At 37.8% G+C, this 22,701-nt stretch overlaps 1 protein-coding gene across 1 annotated transcript in view; it reads right to left on the bottom strand.

Annotated features, from left to right (window-relative positions):
- The window catches only part of FRMD6 (FERM domain containing 6), a 36,165-nt gene extending 15,019 nt beyond the window's left edge, over positions 1-21,146 (bottom strand). The window contains exons 1-7 of the mRNA XM_052647042.1: positions 21,048-21,146; positions 15,003-15,093; positions 11,069-11,148; positions 10,020-10,096; positions 7,457-7,643; positions 4,031-4,186; positions 92-157 (exon numbers count right to left, since the gene is read on the bottom strand). Coding sequence (XP_052503002.1) covers positions 92-157; positions 4,031-4,186; positions 7,457-7,643; positions 10,020-10,096; positions 11,069-11,148; positions 15,003-15,093; positions 21,048-21,146 — 756 coding nt within the window. The remainder of the gene's footprint in view (positions 1-91; positions 158-4,030; positions 4,187-7,456; positions 7,644-10,019; positions 10,097-11,068; positions 11,149-15,002; positions 15,094-21,047) is intronic.
- Between the last annotated feature and the right edge of the window lie 1,555 nt (positions 21,147-22,701).

The raw sequence follows: 22,701 nt of genomic DNA, 5'->3' as shown, positions 1-22,701 counted from the left end.
GTGAACAGTATCATAGCACAGACCAGGCAGGCACACTGTCAGAGTTAAGACATAGTGGATACCATTTGACACCTATTCCCCATTAACTAACCTGAAAAATCTGTATTCCCCGCATGGTCAATCCAAGGGTCAGAGAAGCTTCAATTTCCCTTTTATCCTGTAGGAATAAAATTATATGAAAAAGTGTATCTTTCTTCTGTAAGAAATAATTCAGCACCAAAGAATGAAAGATAAATTTCAGTATTAGAAAGCTTTTTACTTAAAATAGCTTTGCCTTTCTGCATCCCCCTTTACCTGTAAGATACAAGAAAATCATGGGTACATATTAAATCAATAATGATATTTTCTACTTTTTAAGTCTTTGAGACTTCAGAGTTTTAATGTTTTTACTATATTGTAAACACTTTCATATCTGACAATATTTTAAATTCGTGTGTTACTGAGAACTCTGGTAAGACTATTTGCTACTTTTACATCAATTTTTTTTAAACCTTCTATGCTATGCTAAGTCACTTCAGTCATATCTGACTCTTTGTGACCCTATGGACTGTAGCCCAGGATTCTCCAGGCAAGAACACCATAGTGGGTTGCCATGCCCTTCTCCAGAGGATTTTGCCTACCCAGGGATTGAGCCAGTGTCTCTTATATCTCCCACATTGGCAGGTGGGTTCTTTATCACTAGCGCTGCCTGGGAAGCCCCTTTTAACCTTCTATCTAACATCTTTTCTCAGATGTTAGAATCTTGAATATAATGTCTTAGTTATATTCTGAGGTGCAGTAGATTTTGTGTATTTAAAACTGGTTAAATCTCCCAACTCGGAAACAAAAGTTAGAGGCAAGCCTGAATAGTTAATGGGCTTCCCTACTTAGACAGCATACTAAAGCACAGAGACATTACTTTGCCAACAAAGGTCCATCTAGTCAAAGCTATGGTTTTTCCAGTAGTCATGTACAGATGTGGGAGTTGGACTATAAAGAAAGCTGAGTGCTGAAGAATTGATGCTTTTGAACTGTGGTGTTGGAGAAGACTCTTGAGAGTCATTGGACTGCAAGGAGATCCAACCAGTCCATCCTAAAGGAGATCAGTCCTGAATATTCATTGGAAGGACTGATGCTGAAGCTGAAGGTCCAAAACTTTGGCCACCTGATGCACAGAACTGACTCACTGGAAAAGACTCTAATGCTAGGAAAGATTGAAGGCAGGAGGAGAAGGGGACGACAGAGGATAAGATGGTTGGATGGCATCAGTGACTCAATGGACATGAGTTTGAGTAAGCTCCAGGAGTTGGTGATGGACAGGGAGGCCTGGAGTGCTGCAGTTCATGGGGTCGCAGAGTCGGACTGAACTGAACTGAAGTGAATAGTTAATGCTCTCTCATGAAGACAGTTGAAAGCTATAAAGCTTTACATTATGTTAGTTTGGAAAAAGCACTTATTTTTAAGAAGTTCAATTATCACCTGCCAATATGATATACATTCAACCAGCTAAACCATAAACTGGAAAAAAAAAAATACACCACAACAAGTATAAGGGAAAAATACTGTACTTAGCCACATTTTTTAAGCACTCATCTGTAACAAGTGGTTGTATGATGTAAAGTTCAAAATAGAAAATAAAATTGCTAAGTCACTATTTTCAGTATGAGATTTCTCAATTAAAAAAATGAGTATGTACAGCTCTTTATTATGTTCAGTGCCAGTTTTTGCATGAGCATGGAAAGAAGTATTTTTAGAAAATGTATCCTCAGCTGGCATAGTAGATAGAGCCTATATTCACTACTGGGGCTGGTTTTTTTCCCGCCACTAATATTCTTTACATCAAGAAAGGCACATACAGTATAGGTTTAACAGGAGAAACCAATTCATCTCTATGAATTTAGGCCAATATCCCTTTCAAGGCTGTTCTGATTGCTTCCAGAAATAAGACTGTGTTCATAAAAATGCTGGTTGTGTGTGTATGAGGTATGTATCACTGGGCAAGAGGGACAGAAGTTTGTTGTTGTTGTTTTAAATTTCCTATCTCCTGTCTCCATTTTATAAACAGGTCTGAAATGAAGCACTTTTAATGGCAGTCACTTAATTTCTTTAAATAATGAAAATTCTCTCCATAAGGAAAAAAATATCTATTTTTCCACCTCAGTCATTCATTAGCATTATCTTGTTTTAAGGAGGCCAGAGTGATTTTTATGCCATGTAAAAGTAGCACACTTTGAGCAGCTTGAGAAATTAATTTTTACATGAAAGATACATTAGAGCTATCTACTTTATCTACTAAAGGATTCTTAATAGGATTCTTTAAAATATCAAAGCTTTCCTAGCAAACAGAAAGCAACCAATATTTACTGAGCACTCACTAATGTGCCAGGTAGGCCATCTGGCCATTTCAGATTCATCGTCTTGTTGAATCCTTCCTGACCTGTGACATGTATAAGATAATTTCCACTGAAGAGATGCCCAGTACTGCAGCGACAGTCCCCCAGGATCCCAGCAAGAGTGAGTGCCAGCGGAGCATTTCTAACTGATGATCTGATTCTAAAGCCATACTCTCTCCAATGTATCATTCATACTTCTGATACACTTTAAAATATAAACTTATTGTCAAAACTGTCATTTAATTTTCATTTTCTCTTATAAGTTGAGGTGTCACAATGAACTCTCTTAAAAGAAAAACAAGAACTCAGTCTTTTAGGAATTTAACTGAGGAGATCTTGTGGAAGTCTTTGCCTTTCAAAGATGACAGGGCATTAACAAAGCATCTCTTTGGCATGAAAGGGGAAAAAATAACATCCTTTGCTCTCTTTTTAAGTGTTTTGAACCAGCCAAGAAAATTACCCAGCAATATAACTGATCTATGGTCCAGTTTCTAATGGCCTAATTATGCTTATCTTACCACAAGGGTGTAGCAGAGATAACAAACCTAACAATAACAAAGATGGTGGTAACAGAAACACGTTTAACATCATACTTAATGTGTGCACTTTTCACCCACTAATTCCTTTAGTCTTTAATAAACCTCAGAATTTATTGGGTTTGTTACCATCTCCATTTATCTGTGGGGAAACCAAAGCACAGTAACATGCCTAAGGTTACCCAGTAAGGGCTGAAGCTGGGATTTAATCCCAGCAAGCTGGATACAAGAGACCACACTCTGAACCACCTCATCCTGTTTGGTAGGAGAATAAACATGCCTTTGGATACTCAGGTGGGAACCTAGGGGTTCTTACCATGGAAGTGATACTTGTGGAAAAGTGAGAGGAGTGTGGCTGAGAAGAGGGAGAGAAGACAGAATGTGGTGAACAGTTTTGCCAGTGATTCTCTGCGAGACCCGCCCCAGTTATTATTTGGATGTGTGACCTCTGACTCAGAATGGAAAAATGAGGCTAGAGACACAAGAACACAGAACACGAGGACACAGGACAAAAGAAGGAACAAACCAGAGTAAGAGAAGCAAGGAAGTCAGTGATTCAGGCACAAAGGTTCTTGTAAACAGACATGGGTTGACTCCTGCCGTTTACTAGTTTTGTGATCTTTGGTATGTATCCCTGATTATAAAATGAAGATTACAGTCCTATTTTATAGAGTTATGAGTATTTTTTAAGAAAGGATAGATATGAAGTGTTCCCATAAATACAAAACTCAATAAACATTAGCTGCTGTGGTGGTGCTCTTATTACTAATGGATACAATGCAGGTGTGGCTTCACTTATTAAATAATCACTGTTCAAAGAAGTAGTAAACATTACTCCCCAAGGCAGAAATGCAGATTTGGGAAGGAGGAGAATAACTATTTCATAATCACTGAAAAATCAAAAGCACAATTACAGCCACTTGTCATCTCAATATCAGAACCATGAAAAAGACTCACTCCTGCTTCCAGGCCCAGAGAAAAACATCACTGACTCCAAGACTGACTTATGACGACAAACAGCAGTTCAAATAAAAGTTCTTTTAAAAACAACCAAAACTTAAAAAAAAAAAAAACGTCTCCCGATCAAGAAGATACAGCTGCAGACTTACTGCAGTTTTGTACCTTATACAGTCTGTAGTAGTGAACAGCGACGTCATCCAGTCGGACAGCCTCTTTGATATATTTAAGATGAGCCTCAGAAGCTGTCAGTGCAAACTGATCTTTGTGCATGTTTGGAATGTGCTTCAGGATGTAGTCCTTCCCTCTCTTGGAAACAACCTGTTGGGATACAAGGGGAGCGCAATGCAACATTTGTTGGAAGGATTCAAGTATAACACGACCCTCACCCCACAAATGATGAAAGGCCGAGAACCGAAAATAGGCCCTTGAAACTGGCTGATTTCCACTAGGAAATTCTCACACTGATTCTCTTTTGACCATCTGTGACGTTACTAGGCTGAACAAGCTAATAGTAGAAGGTACAGAGCCAGTTTAGCTGCAGTACTTCATATCTAAGAAGAAAAATCATAAGAAATGGGAAAAATATGTTCTCTTGGCTTTAAAATCACTAACAAAGAAAAACCATGCAAACTTGCACAATTTTGTCCACATCATTGTTTATACTTGCAGAATTATTGGTACTATGAAATACAGCTACTGTTAGCACATCTTCAGGTTCTGGATCCTACTTAACTCTCCTAAAATTACAGCCACAAAGTGGGAGGCTCTCAATGTTAATCCAAAGAAGGCAGAGGACTGCAAGGAATTCTTAGAAACATTTCTGGTTTCTGCATAAGAGGCTGATATGAACACTCTACTCAAATGCTTAGGAGAAAACAATTTCACTCAAATATTCATTTCAATTTACTGCAACTTCAGCTTTCATCAGGCAGTAGCCTAAGCTTTCAGATTTCAAAAATATAGGGTCCAGTAGCTACAGGCTCAAAAAAAAGGTGTTGATAAGTTATAAGTCTTAGCTGATTTCATGAAGATTATAAGAGATGGAAAGAAGTATGCAAAGTGAACAAAAAGTATTTTTAGTGCTCAAAATGATCAGAATTTAAAAATTAGAGAATTTTTAGTTTTATCAGTTTTTATATAGTTATTGACATATTTTTCTTCCTATGAATATTTTAAGGAGAATTAAACATGATGAATTATTGCCCAATAATCAAGTTTTGCTGATAACTCGTTAAAGATTTTTTCTTTCTAGATTCTTTTTACATGAAGATCATTTAAATCAGTACTTACCAACCTTTTTCAGGTCAAAGAACCCATAGAAAATAGTATTTAAAAGGGCAGTGAAGTATATATAATAGGTGGTTCTGGTGATCACAAGGGTCAAGGAAGCTGGTCTCTCGGCACCCTGGGCGCCATGGCACACTAATTGGGAAGCTCTGCCTTAAAGACCAAGAGTCCATGAGAACCTGACAATAACTAGAGAATGGAAATACTGGCTACTTTTGGTCCCACAGGCACTGCTATGTAATAGCTTGATGCCCTCTGTGGTTTTTCTTCAACAACTGAAACACAGTCAGTCCATGAAAAAAAGCTTGTATTGAGTACCACGATGTGAAATGCCGAAGAAACAGAAAAGGTTTACACCTGTTCTTTAGGATATCTTAAGAAACACTCAGATTACTGGGTGCAAGAGATAAGCAGAATATTTGAAAATAAAATACTTTTGTTCAGGGTCTTATTGAGCCCAGAGGAAGGGCCCTAGGCACCTAGATAGTCCATCCAGAGAACACATCTGGGCCGATGAGCAGGAGTAGCCAGGTAAAACAGGGAGGGTGCCTCACTAGCTAAAGAAGCTGCAGGCAGAAAGGCCCAAAGTGCACAAAGACAGGAGTTGTGGAGACACAATAGTGCTGAGTGCTGCCGGAGCACAACACACGAGGTGCAGGACAGCCAGGGAGGAAGGTGCAAAATCTGGCAGGGACCATGAGCTGAGAAGTTCCTAGGTCATGTTTGGCACTCAGGGTTTCACTCTGCAGGTGAAGGTTTAAATCAGAAGCAAAATTGACTTCTCTGCAAGCTGTGAAGTAAAGCCTGGAGCAGCGACAAGTGTCCACTGGTGAGTGCTGACGAGAGCTGGCACCTGGGAAATGGGAGGAATCATGATCTGGGTTGGGGTGGGGATGCAGTAATGTTTAGGAAGTTAACAGCAACAAAAATACAAGAGAATTTTATTTCCTAAGTTGAGGGATGGGGAATCAAGGGTTTGTATTAGAGGATGTTCTCCTGATCAGATGGGGCAAGGTAAAAGAAGAGTGTTAAGGAAGAGCCTGAATGAGTCTTAAGTTTCTAGGTGACCAGGGCCACTGGCTGAGGTTGTGAACATGGAGCTAGGAGCACACAGAACTGAGGTGGAAGCAGATCATCTGACCTGGGGCACTGCGAATTTGAGGTGCCTATGGGTAAACATCTGACCTACAGACATAAGGGAGAGAAAAGATTCGGGAGGTGCCAGCACATAAGTGGTTGTAAAAAGCATCAATTTGGAGATCTCCTGGGATAGGAGTGACTAAGTGTCAATCACAGCAGAGAAACCCAGGAAAAGATGTGAAAAGTGTCCACTGGACTTGGCAACTTACAGGTCACTGGTGGCCTTAAGGACAATGCCATGAGTGGAGGGGCTGGTGAGGAAAGACGGCAGAGAGATGATGCTTGAGGAGTACGTGTCGAAGTAAAGATGCTAAAATATCAAATTTACATCACTTTTTCAAGAAGCTTTACTGAGAAGGGAAGGAGAGATTGGTAGCTCTTCTTTCCCTCCCTCCTTCCTCCCCTGAAGATAGGAAGGTGTGAACTGAAGTATGTTCTAACTTAAGAGGAGTTAGTTCGAGTAGAGGCTGAAGATATAGAAGAGAGAGATGCCTCAGCAGAGACCTGGAGGAAGAACGGGAAGTGATGTCAGCAGAGTACGGTGGAGGAAGGGTGGCTGAGACAGTCAGTGCTCAAATAACCTACATTTTCTTGCTGAAGGAAGGGGGTGGCTCCTCTTTTGATGGTGAAGGAGATGGTGGTCAACACTAGCTGTTCACTTATATTTGTTTTCTCAGCACAGGAAAAGTTGTGAATGACGTCACTTTTTAAAGAATAGTGTTTTTCTCCTTCTGAGGGGAAAAATGCTGCTTGAATTGAGAGTAAATAAGAAAGTCAAGGCTGAGTAAATCTCAAAAGAAGGCTGACAAATTCCCAGTTCCAGCATCTTTAGGATGGACAGCCATCCTCTTCCTCATTACCTATGTACAGGTCGAGTTGGTGGAGAGACTGTGTGTGCCACGCTCTCAAGTGTGGAAAGTGTACCCGGGTGTCATGGAGGGTGTGTGGGCCATCAAACACCTAGCTTCCCAGTTCTTGAAGCTGCATGAGTAGCTTGACTATTTCTGGTCGCTACTGGTTTCTTTGTCATTGCCATTGCGCCTCACAATGTATCTAACATAGAGGGTAGACATTTTAGGGGTCGATATGTCTCTATCGAACTAGAACAATGAACTAGAAATGTGCTAGAGAAAATGCTTTAGATCTGAAAACAGTGCCTACCCAAGATGGGAAGTAAGCCTCGGGCTCAAAGTATTTTCCATAGTGCTTATTCCTTTTGAAGTTCCCAAGATCAGCCTGCAGTGCAAAGGCTGCCAGCAGGAAGTAGGCCTCCTCTCGGAGCACACACTGCGAATGAAGAACTTGTTTTCTCAGGTGCCAGTAATAATAGTATCTTGCTGCTCTGTCACTAGGAAAATAAAAGAAAGCGGAACTCACATTTTGACGGAACAATCTAAATGCATATAAACAGAGCGCAAATCCTGCTGCCCATCTGGGGACGGGAGCTCTTCTGCTCTGCCCCCTCCTGCTCCCCCGCCTCACTTGCTGAAGAGGGGGAGGCTGTGTCAATGCCTGATTGCTGCCTGATCGCTGCTTCCCTCAGGCCTCCGGAGACAGGACCTCAGGCCAGAGGACCCAGACTGCAAAAGCAACATTTCCTGAGGCCTGCGGCATTCGATTCATTCAGAGGATGGAAACAAGATCTGAATCACGCCACTCCAATGTGGTAAATAACTACTACGTTGAACAAGTATTAGAAGAGAAATCTAGGCATTCGTTGTCTGTATTAAAATAACTCTGCTACCATGATGTTGCACATACATAAATAAGGACAAATCTGGGGACAATCCTGGTTTTAATGTCATGCGTCCTTTTTCGTTTTGTTTTTCATTTGAGCAAATTACAAATACATTAGGCCCTTTAAAAAATATTTCTATTTATATGCTCTACTAGAAAAAATTTGCTTGACTATAGTTTTTGTCTCTCTAAAAATGAATGAACTGAAAACTCTCTTAAAATCCTTTTTTTTAAAAAAAATTAAGCAGATGTTACTTTATGGGTGTGCTTTTATAGGTACATGCCACAAAATCATGATAGTCCTCACAAACGGAAACAGTAATAGTGCACTCATTACAATCTGTTGAGGTCAGAAATAAATATAGTCCCCATTAAATACACGAAAGAGTGCTGACTGGGTAAAAACATAGCCAAGCTCCAAAAAATGTCACAGGCAAACAGGACACCTCTGTGATCAAAGTAAAAATGCAAGGGGAAAAAAAATGTGTGTGTTTGTGTTATATATTTAATGAGTATTTGCCTCCCTATTATTTTAGGTTGAATGTTTACCTGAGATTCATAGCTCATTAGTTGATGATAATAAAAACATACGGGTTTATTTTAACCAAGATCATGTTTAAGAATAAAGAATTTAAAAATAAAGCATTTATGTAATTTTTTCCCCTTGGGACAAAGTACTTTTTAGAGCACTTCTTTGTATAATGCTGAGTACACAGCGTTTGGACTAGCTCATCACTGGAGAAAAGGGCAGAAGTATAGGGGTTAATGAAACATTCATTAGTCCCAGGGGGCTAATTAGTGGCTCAATACTATATTTTTCTTCTTTCCAGCACATTCCATTCCAATTAAGTACACTGAGTAAAGATTTTATACAAACTGAGAATAACTAAAAAGGTTTCTCTGCCTTTAAAAACATCCTTTATGGGCTCATATTTTTTACTTTTTAATTTGCATGTGGCAATAATATAAATATTAAGAGCAAATCTCAGATTCAACTCATTAGTTAAATGTATCTTTGTCCCTTTTACATGGGGTTTCTCAAAATTTAAAAATAAGTAAGTGAAACACAGAGTTCACATTTCTATTAATTTCTACCAGGTGACAAAATCACCTCTGAAAGTCTTCCAGCACTGAATCCTTGCATAAAAATGTTAATCTGAGCTTCTGAACTGGTGACTTCTGGGTCTGTATCATGTGCAGAGTAGTATTCAGGCACCCACCTCCAGAAAAGGAATGTTACCTGCCCTTGCTGAACTGCATCTAAGATTCTCACAGGATAGCTCCACTGGGTGTAATCTTAGCTTTAAAGATACTGCCAAGAACAGAAGCAAGACCCCAAAGGTGAAAAGAAAACCAGGCGATATAAACACCCATGCATTTTTATAGGACAGAGTTCTCGCTGCTGTCCCTTTTCTCACCCCACCACCAGAAAAGAATACAATGCATTAACCAACCTCTCCTCTTTTCACAAAAGTGCTAGTTCTTCCTTAAAGGAAGTACCTTTTCAGTGACTGATCTGTTATGGAAAATGTGGAGTAGAGACAATGTGAGCTGTGATACTGTTAACAGCTTCACTGATAGTCTAACATTACCACTCGTTCATCAACAAGTATGTATTGAGTGTCTACTGTCACCTCTGTTTTAGGGACTGAAGATACATGTGTGTGCAAAAGTGTTTTTTTTAAAAAAAACCCTGTTCTTGGGACTTCCCTGATGGTCCAGTGGTTAAGACTCTGTGCTCCCAATGCAGCAGGTCCAGGTTTGATCCCTAGTCAGGGAACTAAGATCCCACAAGCTGAAACTCAGAGCTTGTGTGCTGCAGCTAAGACCCTGTGCAGCCAAGTAAATTAATTAAAAAAGAAAATCTCCTTCTCTTTTATATTCTAGCAGGTGGAGAACAACAATAAACACAAGTACTTTATTTGATACGTTAGAAGATGAGTACTGTGGAAAATGAAAGGTTTGGAATTGCTCGTTGTCCTCATACCTGATCAATCGGCCATTTTCCACATAATACTGCACACGGAAGTGGATGATCATAGGAGGTCCAAACTGATCAATTCCCTAAACAAAGACACATGTAAAAATCAGGCTGTTTTTAGTTACTTCAAAAGTGGGTTTCAAAAACAACAAATATCATTTTTAAGACACCTTTTAGACACGGAAAGGTTTGATTTACTTCTAATGAGTAGGGGCGTCCAGTAGGTATAAAGTTGTCCATGCAGAAACAGGAAGTTATAAAGCATCATCACTATCTGATACTCATTCACTGTAATACCAGTGACAACATAAGGGAAGATAAAAATAAATGCCAGAGGAAAGTTCTAGCTGAGATCCAGCTCCTCTCCCAGCTCTGTCCCCTGTGGTGACCATTTGCTCCTCATTACAATGTTCTCCTGTTCCTCTGACATTCCACATACCAAATTCTAACATGCTGTTTGTTTATTTAGACATTCATGTTCCTTACTTTGTAGTTGGCTTTGAAGTAGCCTTCAGTTTACTCCAAGAATTCTTAAATACAAATCGGAGGATCAAGGATTACACACTGGGGATTATTACTGTTTTGTGAGGGTGATCTTGAGAACACTAGGTAAGTTCCTAGTGAACGCTCTCCTATGCAAATGCAAGGCAAGGGTTCAATAAAGTAATAAAATATCAGTTCAAAGATAGTAAAAGCAGATTTTAAAATGACTAATAATTTCTAGACAGTTTTGACAACTAATGTGGCTAAAGAAGAGGAACAAATACTTTCCCCATGATTTTCATTTCAAAACATTATCCCAAGGTTATGGAAAAGTTGTTGTCTAATATTATTTTAGCAGATGTTAAAAATCTTTTGCTACATGCTATAAGCTATTAATCCTTCACTAATGTGATATTTTAGAACTTATAATTCATATCCCTTTCCAAATCTTTACTATATAAAGTGTTAAGATGTTTTCCTAATGTATAACAGCTAAAATAAACCTTTTTAAAAAATCAAAATAATTTTGCTGATAAATGTAATCTCACCCAAGTGACTTCGTATTGTCGTACCTTGCTGGCCTCTTTCTTCCATTCTTTTGGACAATACTTATAAAGCTTTTGTGACAACTCCATATACACGTGTTCATTATCTGCACATTAAAAAAAAAAGGAGACCAGGTGATAAAGGATAGATTTTTTTTAAAGAAAAGAATATACAAAGAAATGGGTTTTTCAAAAAAAGCCTCAGGCTTTCTGAATGTACTCTAAACACACATATCACCAAGAAAACTGAAAACATAAAAAGATATAAGGTTCTGTGAGATAGCTATTAATGACATTATTATTTTGCTTTTGCAATACAGAACATGTATCATTGAAAATGTTAACATTTAGAAGAAATATTAGATTTCTATTCTTGCTTTTACTTAGTTCCCATGGTCATTATAACTTATAGTTTAACCTCCAACACTGTGGTATTACTCAGTCTTAGAAAAACATGCTTTTGTTTGGTTCACAGAGGAGCCATCTCATAAGTGCAAAGTAATAAAAAAGGGCAGAAACAGCATCTTAATTGCTATGTAAGAAACTAAAAAAAACTGATGATAACCGATTTGTTTCCAAGTGAGGAGCTTGACCCATGTGTTTTGTGAAGAGAAGTCTCTAATACTATTCCTTCTCTGTGCTATCCACATAAAACACAGAATGACAAAATGATAAAGCGTTACTTGCTCTGCTTTTGGGGTTGATCTTGTGGGAAGAAAAAAATAATCTTATGTAAAAAAAGAATGGATGCCAAAATATTTCTTCAAGGGAATGATGTTCTTAAGATGAGCAGAAAATAAGACTGCTAAGTAACTCATGTAAAAATGATCTAAACGTGAAAACTAGCTGGTAAAAAGTGTAAAAATTTTCAGATTTCCCAAATGGACTCTTTTAAAGAGAGAGATTTCATATGAAAAGTATTCCTATCTTGTACAAAGTTTTCAAAATTTTTTTTTTTAAACTCCTTCACCATCACCCTGGGGTCATGCTCATGGAAAGTCCTGCATAAAAATGTACTTGTTGTGGAAGAAAAGTGTCTCTTTTTGACTACTCCAAGAATAACACACGCCCACACTGTCACTCATGACTGAATATTGGAGTTTGACAGAACAAGTCAAACGTTTGACTAGAATAGGAAGGGTAAAGCCACTCTTTGTCAATGAATGTCATAATAAGTCAACGAAGTGTGGATGAAAGGGGCAAAGAAGTCCGAGAGATAAGAAAATGCCACTAAAATCCATTTATCACATGAACTAAAATCATCTCCCATTTCTACTATGTTACCAATTAAACATGAAATGGACAAGATCAGACAACCTTCCTGTTGAAACTGATTTGTTTTTGCCTTGCGTTCCTGTCTGAAGAAGCAACATAATGAATACAACTGAGACTGCTCGCCATAATGGCACAAGCATAGTTTTTTAAACTACCACTATGTTTCTCCATCTGGCAGTTTGACCAGAGCTGTATACTTTCTCAAGCACACATCAGTCCTGCAAAGCAGGTGAAGCAGTGATTTCTATTTGACATGAGAGAAAACTGAAATGGAGAGAAGGCAAGGGACATGTCTAAAGCCACATAGCTAGCTAGTGGTAGAACCTGAATCAGAACCAGGTCATCTGATGCCTGTTCCAAAGTTCTTGGACCGTCCTGCAATCTCTCTTCTAAAAAACACATCTCAAAAACTCTTATTTTGAAAACCAAGGAAACTGATTTTATGAGACTGACTTGCTGAACAGCAAAGATCAACAGTCTGCCTGTAGTTGAAGTAAGAAGAATTAACTCTGTAGGGCATCTTATTTCCCCCAGGCTCTTCCTTGACAGAATGACTGAGGTGTGTACTAATATGAATATGGAGCTGAGCATTTGTGTTTTTACTGCTTCCACTATCACAGGAAGAAACTGAAGAGCAAATGGTTGGTTCCTTTCTTCTTTTCTTTAAATATAAATTTATTTATTTTAATTGGAGGTTAATTACTTTACAATATTGTATTGATTTTGCCATACATCAACATGAATCTGCCACGTGTGTACATGTGTTCCCCATCCTGAACCCCCTCCCACCTCCCTCCCTATACCATCCCTCTGGGTCATCCCAGTGCACCAGCCCCAAGCATCCTGTATCCTGCATCGAACCTAGACTGGGGATTTGTTTCCTATATGATATGATACATGTTTCAATGCCATTCTCCCAAATCATCCCACCCTCGCCCTCTCCCACAGAGTCCAACAGACTGTTCTTTACATCTGTGTCTCTTTTGCTGTCTTGCATAAGGGGGTATCATTACTATCTTTCTAAATTCCATATATATGCGTTAGTATACTGTATTGGTGTTTTTCTTTCTGGCTTACTTTACTCTGTATAATAGGCTCCAGTTTCATCCACCTCATTAGAACTGATTCAAATGTATTCTTTTTAGTGGCTGAGTAATACTCCATTGTGTCTATGTACCACAGCTTTCTTATCCATTCATCTGCTGATGGACATCTAGGTTGCTTCCATGTCCTGGCTATTACAAACAGTGCTGCAATGAACATTGGGGTACACGTGTCTCTTTCAATTCTGGCTTCCTCGGTGTGTATGCCCAGCAGTGGGATTGCTGGGTCATAAGGCAGTTCTATTTCCAGTTTTTTAAGGAATCTCCACACTGTTCTCCATAGTGGCTGTACTAGTATGCATTCCCACCAGCAGTGTAAGAGGGTTCCCTTTTCTCCACACCCTCTCCAGCACTTATTGCTTGTAGACTTTTGGATAGCAGCCATTCTGACTGGTGTGAAGTGGTACCTCATTGTGGTTTTGTAAATGAAGCAACTGACAAAGAACTAATCTCAAAAATATACAAGCAACTCCTGCAGCTCAATTCCAGAAAAATAAATGACCCAATCAAAAAATGGGCCAAAGAACTAAACAGACATTTCTCCAAAAAAGACATACGGATGGTTTCTTTCTTCTTGATGTGTTCCCTGTTCCATGGTCTCTGGCCTCTTCAGAGTGGTTTTTTTAGATAAATGAAAACAGCTCACATTTTGGAGCTGAACTTATTGATTAGCTCATCATAATACACTTTCCAATTTGGGAGATCTGAGCATTTTATGGTACTAACCAGATTATCAAGATATCATAAACCTTTAAATTGAAATCAATTTCAGTAGTGGAAAATAATTCATATCCAAACACAAAATACAGCTACATTTCACAAAAAAGGTTTCCCTGAAAAACTGAGCAAAGATCTGAAAGGTTTTGTGGCATCTAGAAGACTAAATTAGAGAAATTTTAAAGTATGATTTGAAAGAAAAAAGTTTTAAGGAATGGCTACACTTAAACTCTGGGAACTTAACTCTAACTAAGGTGTCACTGGCATAGAAAACTTATATGGAGCCCTTTACTTGAAAATCTTCTCCATGTAAAGTATACAGAAGAAACCGATCCCATATCTCCAAGTTATATGTTTTGACTGGAAAAAAAAGAGAAGGGATAAAGGAAGGAAAAAAAGAAAATAAGAGTAAATTAATAGATCATTTTGTTATACTATATCTTCAACAGTAAGAGAATTGGAATAGAGAAAAGTCAGGTTTATTATGTCTACATGTCTTTTAATGTCAAAAATTACAAAACAAATTAAATTACAAAAATAACCAAGGTAATTTCCTATAGTGCAAAGAAACAAAAATCAAGTTGGGTTCATTAAAACATAAAATAGCAAATGCACAAAATCTAGACTTGTAAAGAGGAACCAGTTTTTGAGTTCAAATGATAATAAATTCAAGACCTAAAATTCTAAATCATAGAAGAAATACACAACAGTTGAGTTTAAAATATGAATACTAGATTAAAAGCCATGATTACAAGTACTTTGACAATCACAATTACATAACAATACGCTCAATTAATTACAGCTATAAAATGCCATTTCCTTAGGGACAGTTGGCTAACTCCATCAGAGATGGGCCTGAGACTTACTTTGTATAACACTGAGTCCAAAGAGGTGACAGTCCTTTAGCCTGAGTAGGTCACACACCTGGACCAGTAACTGGTGACACAGAATTTTGACCTATGGGAAAAAAGACAAAAATAAAACAAACACAACTTAATAATTCAGCCAAGTCCAAACAGTGAGCCACAACCAGGCAATGTAATGCATCCTAAATATATGCCGAAGGGACAAGCTGACACTAGCAAAACAACAGTTGGTTTATGGAAATCACGACAGCTGTTTCAGTAACGATGATCACAATAGAAATTTCTACAACATGGTGATAAAGTACCAGTGCAATCTTGTACAAGACTCACAAATCCTAGGACACATGGACAAGGCCTTACTCTGTAGCCATGGTGCACGATAAATATGTATTTCAGAAGGAAACCAAAATAATCTAATCAAATGATCGAAATTATTAATTATCAAAATTACTAATTTGGCAAGTATTTTTACAAGGAACGTTTTCGTCATGGTGGTTTAAACAAAATGCTCATATACCACACAATGAGTGAATACCTAGCTTTTATTTACTTTAATCAATCACTTTCATTGACATATTTTTTAAGTACTAAACCAGGTTCTTTTCTGAGTCCTAGTTATAATAATAAAATCATCTTAATTTGGAACATGGAGTTAAGGTTAAGTTATTCTGAAAAGTCACATGCTGAAAGATAAAACAGTCTTTAAAAGACACAGTTTTATTGACTTTTCAAATACTGAATGAAGTATTTTGGGGGACACATAATTGTAATGAGTCTGCCTTGTTGAACTCAGAATCACTAAAGCTTATCGGTGTTGGGATTGACATTGAGACCATATAGGTCAATTTCTTCATTTGACAGACATATAAAAGAAAACCCAGAGAGCCTGAAGTCATATAGTTAGTATTAACAGAGAGAGTAACTCAGAACTTTGCTCAGTTGTGTATTATAATATTTTTGTATGTAAATATTATTAAAATATGTGCAACCTAACAGTTCATTATATTATGTGTGACATTTCCCCTCATATTTGTACCAGTAACTTGCAACTTCTTTCTTCAATAATCATGCCAGTTACAGTTTTAATGATTACAAATCTTAAATTAGTTAACTTTGAATTAATGATTTTTTATCATACTTTAATATATAACTTAGATTCAGAAAATAAAACATGTTGAGATCTCTTAATAACTGAAAGTCAAACAATTCAGAATGGGACAATGTCAACTGGAGTAAGAAAGACAGGTTTATGGCTCTTTTCCCCATTCACTATTAATGTGAATAGTGAATTCACAGTGGCTCAGCAGTAAAGAAACTGCCTGCAATGCAGGAGGCGCAGTTCAATCCCTGGGTTGGGACGATCCCCTGGGGGAGGGCATGGCAACCCACTCCAGTGTTCTTGCCCGGGTAATCCCATGGACAGAACAGCCTAGTAGGCTGCAGCCCATGGGACTGCAAAGAGTCAGACACACTAAGAGACTGAGAACACAGGCAATCTAAAGCGCCTTATCCACTGCCGCTGCTGCTGCTAAGGTGCTTCAGTCGTGTCCGACTCTGTGCAACTCAATAGACAGCAGTCCACCAGGCTCCCCCGTCCCTGGGATTCTCCAGGCAAGAACAGGGGAGTGGGTTGCCATTTCCTTCTCTAACGCATGAAAGTGAAAAGTGAAAGTGAAGTCACTGAGTTGTGTCCAACTCTCAGGGACCCATGGACTGCAGCCTACCAGGCTCCCCCATCCACGGGATTTTCCAGGCAAGAGTACTGGAGTGGGGTGCCATTGCCTTCTCTGCCTTATCCACTAGAAAGTGCAAAAAGGATTTATGTAAGGCCAAATAGCACCGCTTCAGCTGTTTAGAAGCAACAGGAATTCCGTGAAGCCGGGACAATGTCTTATTTTATACTCAGAATATACAGCAGGCATTCAATAAATGTCTGATGAATGAAAGCCAAGGACCTGATTTCCTGTGGGTTTCTTACCTTCCTTCTGGTCCATGACTACAGACTACAGTACTCTGGCCCATTGAGCAGATCATTTACTACTGTGCCACTCAAGAATTTGTGTCAATACACAGTCCACCAACACCACTGAGGGGATACATTTGCCAACAGGAAATCAGTGTCACCTTCATTCACTAAAAAGACTTTGGATTTGAGTTCTGTATTACTGAAACTACACTTTATAAATAAGCTTAAACAAAGAAAATGATAAAGTAATGGGAAAAGTATTTAAGGTTAAATAAAACTGAACTATATACTAGAAATTTGAGACTTAAAGAAGTCTAGGACTTTAATCTTTAGCTTTGACTGTATTTTAAAATGTCATATACAAAGTACTTTGGATAAAATATGATTAAAAAGTTAAAAGAAAAATTCCAAACCATACGCTGTATACAAAATAAACTATGTTGTACCTCTGTATAACTGTTGTTCAAATAATCTCCATACATCCATACATCCTATATAATTATTATTGTTCCACTAGTTTTAAATCAAGTATCTGGAGCATAATAAAGCTCTTTAACAACTATCAAGGAAAGACAATGTTCCTATTTAAAAACTGCAAGTAAGTAAGGCTGTGGCTCTTAAGTCTTACCTACTGTGAAAACAATTTTGAATTTTTTGCATTTGCATATTATGAGTCTTGAAGGCTATGTTTTAGTTGACTAAAAATTTTCAAGTTCTTTAATCTTCAGGAGCAATAGGAACTTTAAAAGGTGCCATAGACTATGAGGCATTAGGGATAAGAATGAAAGCATTATCTAAAAATATACTTTGTATGCAACTTTTTAATAGAAACAGCATCTAATTCTCAATGTCAATGGCTTGTTGAGCAAGAAGGTCTAAAATATACTACAGAAAAAGAATTGTTCACTCACGTCTCAGTGAAGAGATATCTCTTAGCCACAGTTTATATCACTTAAAAATTTTGTGACTCCTACACTAACATAACTTTATTTCCAAAAATTTCCAAGTTTCCGTATTTAATATTTATCTGATGATTAAAATAATTTAGAACAATCCCTATTTTTTCAACTCATGGAAAATAAAAAATGATCAAAACTACATTTACCCCATGCAGAAAGGCAATATTCTATCAATTACACTTCTCAGGGAATAAATTTTCTTCATTTAAAAGAAGTGTTTAGAAATGATTTTTAAAAAGGAGACCATTAATGAAAGTTTTTCTTATAGTTAATCTGTTCTACCACAACTCTACCAACATCATTGCTATTTTCTGAAGACAAAAATGACACTTTGTAGAAAATGACAGGCCTCTGGCAGCCCTGGTTGGCTTTGTAGCAGTGAGGGGACCCCAAGCTACTTAACCCAGTTCCTCCTCCTCCCTCCTTTGGTCCAGCAGTTTGCTTGCTAATGAGGAGTCGACATGGCAGGGCTTTCCATGTACCCTGGAATAAGAACAGGTCTACGTGGTGTTCAGAAGTTGAGTTTCATTAACAGAACGAGCATACACAGCTCAAAGAAATGAGAACAGGTGCTACTCTATTAAGTGCCCACTCACTGAGGCCACGCACGGCCGTAAGCATGTAGCATCTTATGTCTCTATATCCTCACAACGTCCCTGTGAGGACAGCAGACTCTTTCCACTTTATAGAAGAGGAAACCAAAGCCAAGAACTACTTTGCCCAAGGTTGCAGATGTGAAGTAGGGATTTCAGCATAGATCCCTGTGTCCCACCCTAGACTTATTAGATCAGCACCTCCAAGGAGTGGAGTCCAATAGTCTGAGTATTTACCAAGCTCTCCAGATAATTTTTTAGACATCAAGTTGTAAAATACTGATCTATAGGAACAAACGGATTGCCTGTCAGTCTGTTCTCCATAACTATCTTCCTCAACTGAGATTTCAGTATAAATTAATTTCTTAGGAAATTATAGCCAGCTCCTAGTATTCCTCATGAAATAAGATTAGTCTTCCTTCTAGCTTACCTGAGGTCAGTAAGATTTTGTTCCATATACTGTATGTGTGTGCACACATATGAACACATTTAGACATATTTGACCAGGTGAAAAGGCAGAAATGGAACTGAGAGAAGTTTCTTAAGTGCTTATACTATATGTTTATGTATATTTAAAAATTTTAGTTGATACCTTCTCTATATAACTGTTCAAAGAACTTAAACAACATATTCATGTATACATGTAAATTATCTTTTAATATATTCTGACAGTGCCCATACTGAAGAAGAGAGATAATGTTGCCAATTTTAACTAGGTTTTAAAAACCAAATGCTGGAATAATAACAGTTTATCACTTCACACATCCAAAACAACTTTGGGTAATCTGAGTATAAAAGAGCTAAATCAATAGAAATTCTGCCTAAGAGACTGATAAAATTCACTCAATAGGCAGGTTTGATACTCAGACAATTCCTTTAAGCAAAAACAAGGCTACATTAGTAAATCAAGGAACTCTGGTGACTGACAGAATGAAACCAAAATAATTATGATAAGCAGAATCTTTTCCTCTAAATTTTTAATGGAGCTATTTAAATGTCATATAGCTTCAGTATAACATTTAGAAATATTCTTTTCATATGGCAATTGGGTTAAAAATACAGTAGCAAGAAGAATTAACTCAAGGGATGAACTAAGGAAATTTTCCCCTTAATTCCAACAGAATACAAAGAAAGAACATGAAAGCTGACAACAGGGAGGGGTTGACAAATGCTAAGCATGACTGTGATCAGTCATGCCTGTGCAGCAGTCTCTACCAAAGCTCAACATATGCATACATCATGAGTCACAGTCCATTTCCAGGTGTAAGTCCAGACATGTATATACATGTGTGTGTGCTCAGTCGCTAACTCACATTCGACTCTTACAACTCCATGGACAGTAGCCCGTGAGGCTCCCCCGTCCATGGGATTCTCCAGGCAAGAATACTGGAGTGGGTTGCCATTTCCTCCTCCAGGGTTTCTTCCCGACCCACGGGTTGAACCCATGTCTCCTACACTGGCAGGCTGATTCTTTTACCACTGAGCCACCTGGGAAGCCCATATACGTATGTGTATATACATAAAATGTTCATGACTGTTTTATTTGTAATACCTCCAAAACTTAAAATAACCTAATACCCATCAATAATAGCTGGAGAAGAAATTAGGCATACTCATACAATGAAATATAATAATGAAAAAAAGAATTACTGTCACATGCAATAGCCTGGATAACTTTCACAGGCCAAATATTGAGTATATAAAATATAGGCAGATATAAAAGTGAGCACACCACATAATTTTAGCTGCATGAAATTCAGAAATAAAAAAATTACCCTATGTGATAGAAGTGGAAATAAAGATTACCTTTTGGTAGAGATTATTGATTAGGAGGGATCACAAAAGATCTTTCTGAGGCACTAGAAATCTACTGTATCTCAAGCTGAATGATGGTTACTTGGATGTACACACTGGGGAAAAGTCAGAGCTGCACACTTGATATTCCTATACTCTGCTGTAAGTAAATTATACTCGACTTTAAAAGTAAAAACAAAAGAGAAAAAGTATTATATTCCTCAATGTCCAGGTTAACTAAGAGAGTTAACTCCAGCTGATCAACCATAAGCAAGTTTAGTGGGCAAATACACAGCCTATTCTTGAAATTGGCTAGACTTAGGCTGCAGCCTACCATCAAAACAATGATCAAGATGCATGTTAAAAAGTCAGCAATTATGTATTACCATTTCATGCGTGTAGGTGACAACTCAAAAGCATTTAAAACGCAAACTCAGATAGCCATAAAAATATTTCAATAAAAGTTTTTTTAAAAAGCAAAGTGTTTATTTTTCTATATATAATATAGTAACAGATATTCTCTAATTTTACCAGACAAGAGAATGCTAAAGACAGCTGAACTTAAGCTATCATTCAAATTTACACCTGTGTAGACAGCCTTAATACCCCAATTCTCCAGCATTATTAACAGTCTCATTCTGCGAGGATCTCATCATTAGCCAAGTCATAATTTGAATGTGGCCACTGGTGGGAACATCATCATTTAAACATTTCTAAAGTAGGATCTACTCACATTTATGATGATGTTCAGAGATTCATCATTAGGAAGGAAAATACACACACTCCGGCGGTCCTGCATGACTCTGTTGTTATGGAAGTTCAGTTTGTTCATTGTGTTGTGGGCTCTCTAGTGGTCAGGGCTGGGCTCCGAGTCCTCGGCAATTCCTCTGGTTCCGAGCACTCCAAAGCCAAACTCTGCTCCTCATCACACTCCCTACAGGAGAAGCATCGTGATATTCGACTACGTAGGTTTCATAGCTGTGAAGAAAAGAAAGTCCAAAAGGAAGGAGGTTGTGAATGAAGATGGCAAGATTGGTGAATAGACAGATGGGGAGAGGAGCTGCAGCAGGACAGGGCACAGCGCGTCTCACAGTGAGGCCGGCCTCGTCTAATCACTGAGAACACATGGGCACGTACTCTGTACTTTGCCCACTACCAAGTGTTTTAAAAGTTACATTCACAGTCATGAATTTAACATAAAGCCAATGAGTGTCTCTACATTCAAGGTGGTACTGTGTACTGCAAGGCTTTCAAAAGCAGAGCCTGCCTTTGAGAAATTTCCAGTCTCATATGGAAGGGTTCTGGAATAAATGAACAAAATGACAAAGCAGCAATAACAACACAATTCTCAATCCCTCTCCTTTTTTTCTTCCATTACAATCAAACTCAAAGAAATTTCTTGGATCTTACACTATATTCCTTCTTCAACCACTGTGGTCTGGCTTCCATTTCCTTCTTCTAACCAACATGGCTTTGCCACAGGAAGCCAGTGATCTCAAGACCATGAGGAGAAACCATAGCATTCACTTTGATTGACCTCAGTATGTACAACACTTACTGAGGCTATTAAGTCCTCCTTACAACCTTTTTCTCCCTGAGTTTTTATGATGCTGCCCTCTCTTCTCATTCTCTAACCTGACAATGCAGTTATTTCACCAACCAGTTAACACATAGAAATAACATGATAGTATATAATAAATATTTGTATTTATTTTATATGGTGGATTTTGGATACTTCTCATATCTAACCGGTTTATTAAACCATGTAATTTTACTTTTAAAATTCTCTCAGATATTCAGTGTAAACAATTTTGCTTGCAAGTTATAAAGACTTAATCACCAATTTTCAATAACCACAATTTTTATTTCTGTCTCATGTCTCACTGCATTGGCAAGACTTTAAGAATAATTTTAAAACATTGGTGGATATTTTCTACTTTTAATGAATGTGTCTAGTGTTTCATATATTATTCCTAATACAACACTATTCAACCAAGGTATGTTAAGGCAACTTGCCTGTCAAACCAGTAGTAATCATTTATATTGTTCCTTTACAGCTACATTTGTAGGATATGTAGGAATTTCCAGGAATATGGATTAATTTTATCAGGCAGAAAGCATAACCATATAGTTTTAATAGAAGAGCTATTATCACTGCTCATACAAATCAAACCATAAATGAGGCAGAATCTTGGCTTATTTGTTTAAGGTGCAATGTCCATCTGTTATCAGCAGGAAGACAGGAGAGAATATACTCTTAGATGGCACCGTAAGTAAATGTAAACTAGTATTTATTTTTTTAAAGTATAAATAAAATACCATCCATCAGGGAGCTACTCAAACCTAAGTAAAAACATATACAGTATTTCCTTCGGAAGGAGACCAAA

Source organism: Budorcas taxicolor, chromosome 10, assembly GCF_023091745.1.
Source record: "Budorcas taxicolor isolate Tak-1 chromosome 10, Takin1.1, whole genome shotgun sequence".
Taxonomy (NCBI): domain Eukaryota; kingdom Metazoa; phylum Chordata; class Mammalia; order Artiodactyla; family Bovidae; genus Budorcas; species Budorcas taxicolor.
Note: the sequence above shows the minus strand (reverse complement) of the source record. Positions and strands in the feature narration are given on the sequence as shown.